The following is a 6,950-nucleotide window of genomic DNA, read 5'->3' on the forward strand; positions in this document are numbered from 1 at the left end:
GGAACTTGTGGCCAGCTAGGTCTCATTGAACTCCCATAAGCCTTGGCTAACTCAGCCAATGGCAAGCTGTGATGGGAGTTGCAGTCCAACAAGATCTGGATAGCCACAGGTTCCCCTCCTTTAAAGCATCTTCCAAGATGCTGGAATGTTTTCAAGTTCTTAGCCATCCTCATACACTTTGGATGGTTGTCAGTCACCAGCACCACCCCCCAAACTGGCTACAGCAACCTTTTCTCTGGGCTGGGATTTTGACTAATGGGATGTTCCCATTAGGTGAAACCCCGCGTTCTGAATCGAATTCAAGGAGTGCCGTTCCTATTAGGATTCGATTTATACCTAGAACGGTTCTAGAGCAACCCGCATTCGTCCCCATTAGAAATCGAATCGTAGAGCGGGATAAAATTTTAAATCGATTCTTCCTCATTTAACGCGTGTTAAAAAAACACTAGGGTCCAACCTACAGTTTTCCATTGATTCGAGTTAGGAACCGGAGTATTTAAATAGGAACGACAGCCGTGGATTCGTGTTAGATGGATGGGAGGAGCGGACCGCGATGGGGGCTGTCCCTGGGGGAGTTGCCCTTTCTGTCCCCATCCGTCGTGACCGCCGCCATCTTTCCTTTGTCCGTTGCTCAAGCCTTGATCTTGTTGCAGAAAAGAAAGGTAAGGACTCGTTTTAATTTTTTTAATATTTTATTTTTGCCAGAGGCGCTCGTTCCCTGAATCGTTCAAGCGCCTGGATCCCCTGTTAACTAAGCGCCTGCTGCATCTGTCAAACGGAGCTCAGCTGGCCCTTCTCTGACAGGCGCTTGCCGGCTTTTTTTCCCCCCCTATGCTGTGTGATGCTAATATTACATTTATTTGTTTCTGAAGTCATAAATTTCCGCTGTGCTACCTAGTAATAGTAACCATCAATCATGATACTTTTTTTGGATGATGTTTTATTTTAGTGTTACTGAGGACGGTAGAGGGTGGAAAGTTAAGCTGTAGGTGGAGGGTTTTCATATTATTTGCTTGGCCAGTTCAATTCTATTTGTAACTGAGGCCTGAAGAAGGTTTGGTTTGGGGGGGTTAAGAAATTTTGTTTTGCTGGTATTACAAGACAAGCCTTTAGGGGGAGTAGCAAGCAGTAGCGGTGGGCAGCGGGGGATGGGTATCTGTTTCCAGCATCCTTGGTCCATGCCTGGCTGGCATAACAAATGACGGGAAAGGGCTACTTCTCGTTGCCATGGGGACACATTGCTGCAGTGCTTCAAAGGTGAGAAATTAGCACCTTTACTGCCTTGCTCCCTCCCCCATTTCCGCCTACAACTTCCAGAGCCATTTTTGAAATCACTTTTGAGGTGAGGTGAAGACAACTTGTGCTTGTTCCAGCCTCATTTTGGCTACCCTGAAACTAATTTAGCTATGGAAGAAAGAACACAAGTTGGAGGAAGGGGCGCTAGCTGGAAAGTAGAAGAGACTAGATGTTTGATTGCTATTTGGGGAGAAGAGACAGTGCAGATGCAACTTAGCAAAAACCACAGGAACATCTGTGTGTATGAAAAAATTGCGTCTCAACTACGTAAACATGGATTTAATCGTTCTGCTTCGGAATGCAGAACGAAGGCGAAATCGCTGAAACGCGGTTTTAAGAAATCTCTTCAGATGTCAAAAACCAGTGGGATGGGAGCTATTGATTTTCCATTTTTCCATGAACTACAGGACGTCTTTGCTGGAGACGCTAGCATTGAAGCGAAAAGAGCAGCAGGGGGAAATGCTTTAAGGTTTGAGAAAAAAACCAACCCTACAGAAATGCCACCCAACACGCAACCTCTTAGCTCAACACCTGATGTGTCATCTGAGGATCTATTTACTCAAGGTAAGATTATTGCAAAAAATTAAAACATCCTATGTATTGGCGAGTACAAATTTCAAGATGTTTGCAATAATATATGTTGCAAAGCCGTTTCAGAAATTACTGTACCACCAACCCTTTTTAATTCTGCAGATGCTGTTCAAGAACACTTTGTTTTGAACTTGACTTCAGTACAGGAAGAAAGAGATGAAGACATGACTGTAATTGACTCTGAGCAAGATGATACGGTGCCAATGGGAGAGTGCGTCCCTGAACAGGCAATTTCTGGTGATGTGGAGCCAGATGAACCAGAATTTCCGAATCTACAGCCTGTTCAACCAAGCGGTTAGTCCATTTCATACCCTTCCAAACCCCTTACATTCCACATTTAATTTTGTCTCATTAGCCCAGCAGCATTGTATGGCCACATTCTTCCCCACCCCCCAACAACACTGAATAACATTCTACAGAAAGGTCATTACAATGGCCTTCCTTTTTATTTCTCCCATTCCTCTCCTGCAATGTGGAGGGGGGAGATATGTGGTCAGAGAGGAACATGGCTTTGCAGCCAGCAGTGGCTGAGGCTGAGAGTATGTGACTGGACAGAGGTGTCGCTGGTGAAGGCCTTTCTGTTCATTGTTCCCCTTTCCTCTCCAGCAATGGGAAGGGGGGGAGATATGTGGACAGAGGAAAATGTCATTTTCCTTTGTTTAATAGCCAGCCAGGCTGGGATTGGAACTAGAGGAACATGATTCCTTAAAGAGGGAGGGAGATGTGGGCTGGCATTTCAAATGCAGATGTACCTCTCCTCTACCTCCTATGCAAGGGACATTATTGATATGCACAAACCCCCACCACTTCCCAGGCCTGAACTACATGGCTGAATTCTGCAGCCAGCAGTGGCTGAGGCTGAGAGTATGTGACTGGACAGAGGTGTCGCTGGTGAAGGCCTTTCTGTTCATTGTTCCCCTTTCCTCTCCAGCAATGGGAAGGGGGGGAGATATGTGGACAGAGGAAAATGTCATTTTCCTTTGTTTAATAGCCAGCCAGGCTGGGATTGGAACTAGAGGAACATGATTCCTTAAAGGGGGAGGGAGATGTGGGCTGGCATTTCAAATGCAGATGTACCTCTCCTCTACCTCCTATGCAAGGGACATTATTGATATGCACAAACCCCCACCACTTCCCAGGCCTGAACTACATGGCTGAATTCTGCAGCCAGCAGTGGCTGAGGCTGAGAGTATGTGACTGGACAGAGGTGTCGCTGGTGAAGGCCTTTCTGTTCATTGTTCCCCTTTCCTCTCCAGCAATGGGAAGGGGGGGAGATATGTGGACAGAGGAAAATGTCATTTTCCTTTGTTTAATAGCCAGCCAGGCTGGGATTGGAACTAGAGGAACATGATTCCTTAAAGGGGGAGGGAGATGTGGGCTGGCATTTCAAATGCAGATGTACCTCTCCTCTACCTCCTATGCAAGGGACATTATTGATATGCACAAACCCCCACCACTTCCCAGGCCTGAACTACATGGCTGAATTCTGCAGCCAGCAGTGGCTGAGGCTGAGAGTATGTGACTGGACAGAGGTGTCGCTGGTGAAGGCCTTTCTGTTCATTGTTCCCCTTTCCTCTCCAGCAATGGGAAGGGGGGGAGATATGTGGACAGAGGAAAATGTCATTTTCCTTTGTTTAATAGCCAGCCAGGCTGGGATTGGAACTAGAGGAACATGATTCCTTAAAGGGGGAGGGAGATGTGGGCTGGCATTTCAAATGCAGATGTACCTCTCCTCTACCTCCTATGCAAGGGACATTATTGATATGCACAAACCCCCACCACTTCCCAGGCCTGAACTACATGGCTGAATTCTGCAGCCAGCAGTGGCTGAGGCTGAGAGTATGTGACTGGACAGAGGTGTCGCTGGTGAAGGCCTTTCTGTTCATTGTTCCCCTTTCCTCTCCAGCAATGGGAAGGGGGGGAGATATGTGGACAGAGGAAAATGTCATTTTCCTTTGTTTAATAGCCAGCCAGGCTGGGATTGGAACTAGAGGAACATGATTCCTTAAAGGGGGAGGGAGATGTGGGCTGGCATTTCAAATGCAGATGTACCTCTCCTCTACCTCCTATGCAAGGGACATTATTGATATGCACAAACCCCCACCACTTCCCAGGCCTGAACTACATGGCTGAATTCTGCAGCCAGCAGTGGCTGAGGCTGAGAGTATGTGACTGGACAGAGGTGTCGCTGGTGAAGGCCTTTCTGTTCATTTTTCCCCTTTCCTCTCCAGCAATGGGAAGGGGGGGAGATATGTGGACAGAGGAAAATGTCATTTTCCTTTGTTTAATAGCCAGCCAGGCTGGGATTGGAACTAGAGGAACATGATTCCTTAAAGGGGGAGGGAGATGTGGGCTGGCATTTCAAATGCAGATGTACCTCTCCTCTACCTCCTATGCAAGGGACATTATTGATATGCACAAACCCCCACCACTTCCCAGGCCTGAACTACATGGCTGAATTCTGCAGCCAGCAGTGGCTGAGGCTGAGAGTATGTGACTGGACAGAGGTGTCGCTGGTGAAGGCCTTTCTGTTCATTGTTCCCCTTTCCTCTCCAGCAATGGGAAGGGGGGGAGATATGTGGACAGAGGAAAATGTCATTTTCCTTTGTTTAATAGCCAGCCAGGCTGGGATTGGAACTAGAGGAACATGATTCCTTAAAGAGGGAGGGAGATGTGGGCTGGCATTTCAAATGCAGATGTACCTCTCCTCTACCTCCTATGCAAGGGACATTATTGATATGCACAAACCCCCACCACTTCCCAGGCCTGAACTACATGGCTGAATTCTGCAGCCAGCATAATTATTTCTGCTCTTCCTCTCTGACTTGGGGTGGGGGATTTTTAACAAAAAAATAAATGTTAGCTTCTATAAATCATATTCATAAATGAATTAACAAATTCTTATCTGAATGTAATTTTGTAATATTCAACAATGTTATATATGTAATGATATTTTAAATAATTTTTAAATTTAAGAATTTTTAAAAATGCAAGAAACTTACAAATATTTTTCATATTTTATACTTTCAGAAACTTACTCTGCAAGACAAATTGCATCACTCACCCCCTCGGAGAGGCTTGCTTTAATTAGGAAAAAATCTGGAAAAGCAAATTATGAATTGTTGGGTCGTGAATTGATGGTAACCTCAAGGAAAAATGTGGAGACTCTAGTGGAAAACAGTAATGATCATTTTAAGGAAGAAATGCAATGGAAAAAGTTGTATCTAGAAGAAACAAGGTCTAATTTCAAGGAGTTAATAGGTGTTTTAAAAGAGTTTACAAATACATACAAGGAGGAGTGTGCAATGAGACAGTCAAAACCAGTCAGGGTTGTTAGGCGTGTGAAGAGAAAGGTTGCTGATAATGTACAATGTGAAGAACAATGTCTTCCAACAAATGAATTAGATGCATGCGCAAAAGAAAACAAAACCTCACAGTGTTCAGAAGAGCAACCAGTCAACCCCGGTCCAAGTGTTGCCTTGGATATTTCTAGAAAGTTCCGGGCCCCAAGAGTAATAAAGAAGCCTGTACCTTTTTCTCCATGATTAAAGAAATAACAGTACGATTAGTTACTGCATGTCAGAAATTTTAGGATTTTAGCTGTAATAAATGGTAATGCATAGATAGTTGAATTGGTTTTGTGCTATGTGTTTGCTCTATTCTTTTCTGCTGCAGGATTTTGATGTATTATGTTTGTTTTAGTGAAGACTTTAGTTTAAGCAAATTAATTTGGATGTAGAGAACACTGTTGTACTATTTGTAATGCACTAGAAATAAATCACAATGTGGGTAAAAATTTGACAGGAAAATATTATTAACTTTATTACAAAACTGCATCACTAACAGTTTTTAAAAAGGAAAAATTATATACATTTGTATTGGTAACATGGTTGTATCAACACTTCATTGTATAGAAAAGTGCATATGTTGACTTCAAATTCTTGTCATGATTTACCCTGTCAAACCTCTGATATAGTGTTAAGAAGACATATAGAGGTATGTGACATGTCTTTACCTGAGATTAACATAGAATGTTGTACATAATGGTATTCAACATATATTACCGTTATAGGAATAACATGTAACGTAGTAAAATGTGTTTAACACACATTGACACAGTATGATCATAACAAAATAATCTACCACCTATGTAAACATATGTACACACACATATATGTATATATACATAAATATATATGTAAACATATATAAACATATGTAGACATATGTAAACAATGGCTTGGCATAGAGGTAGTGCTGTCATTGTGTGCACTATGCAAAGTGATCTAGAAACCGTACAGTTATAGCAAAGTGAAAAAGTAACAGCCTTGCTGTTGAACATATGCTTTTTCAACAAATTGCCAATGTTTAATGAGAAGAGGGTATTCTACTACCTCTGGTAGCCATATGTAAACATTGGCTTGGCATAAAGGTAGTGATGTCAGTGTGTGTACTATGCAAATTAGTGCTCCACAATTATTACTGTTGTAGCACTGGTACTTACTAATGGCTTGCCCTTGACAAAATGTGTGCCACACAAAGTGCACTAGTGCTTTTTAAAATTCAATTGGCTGTAAGCAGCATGTTCCTTATCTGTACCTTTCATAGCAGCAGTTAATGATCTGATCATTTATGTAGAATCAAGGTTTTTGACTGGTCTCAACCAGACAATGCCAATCTGTGATGAGCTTAAGAAAGGTATCATCTTTGATAGACATATGTAGAAGTTACATTGGCATAGAGGTAGTTCAGTCACTGTGTGTGCACTATGCAAAGTGCTCCACAAATCTTGGATTTATAGCACTGTATCTAACGAAAATCTTTTTATAGAAAAAAAAGGTATGGTACACAAAGTGCAGTAGTTCTTCTATACATTCACTTGGCATAGAAGTACTTTTGTCAATGTGTGAACAATGTAAAGTGCTACACAAGTGTTGCTTAAATTGCTACATATCTTACATTTGTTACTGTGTTAACTATCCAAAGTGCTACACAAGTGTGGCTTTAATTGCAACATTACATATCACTTGAGGTAGAATAGGAACAGTGTGATCACATCAAGA

General features: G+C 42.7%; 1 protein-coding gene across 1 annotated transcript; it reads left to right on the forward strand.

Moving 5' to 3' along the window:
- The first annotated feature begins 291 nt into the window (after positions 1-291).
- Positions 292-5,663, forward strand: LOC149322090 (uncharacterized). Its single transcript, XM_089507577.1, has 4 exons — positions 292-662; positions 1,704-1,860; positions 1,990-2,181; positions 4,918-5,663. Exons 1-4 carry the CDS (start codon positions 531-533, stop codon positions 5,430-5,432), a joined length of 996 nt encoding a protein of 331 aa, XP_089363703.1. The 5' UTR covers positions 292-530; the 3' UTR covers positions 5,433-5,663.
- The last annotated feature ends 1,287 nt before the right edge of the window (positions 5,664-6,950 follow it).

Source organism: Sceloporus occidentalis, unplaced genomic scaffold (assembly GCF_023333645.1).
Source record: "Sceloporus occidentalis isolate IW3139 unplaced genomic scaffold, rSceOcc1.0.p SCAF_1, whole genome shotgun sequence".
In the NCBI taxonomy this organism is placed as follows: Eukaryota; Metazoa; Chordata; class Lepidosauria; order Squamata; family Phrynosomatidae; genus Sceloporus; species Sceloporus occidentalis.

Bases quoted from the DNA above. Each gene is read 5' to 3' on its own strand.
- LOC149322090 (XM_089507577.1), top strand. From the start codon at position 531: ATGGATGGGAGGAGCGGACCGCGATGGGGGCTGTCCCTGGGGGAGTTG. The intron at 1,861-1,989 runs GTAAGATTATTG...TTAATTCTGCAG, and splicing joins TGAGGATCTATTTACTCAAG to ATGCTGTTCAAGAACACTTT. The intron at 2,182-4,917 runs GTTAGTCCATTT...TTATACTTTCAG, and splicing joins ACAGCCTGTTCAACCAAGCG to AAACTTACTCTGCAAGACAA.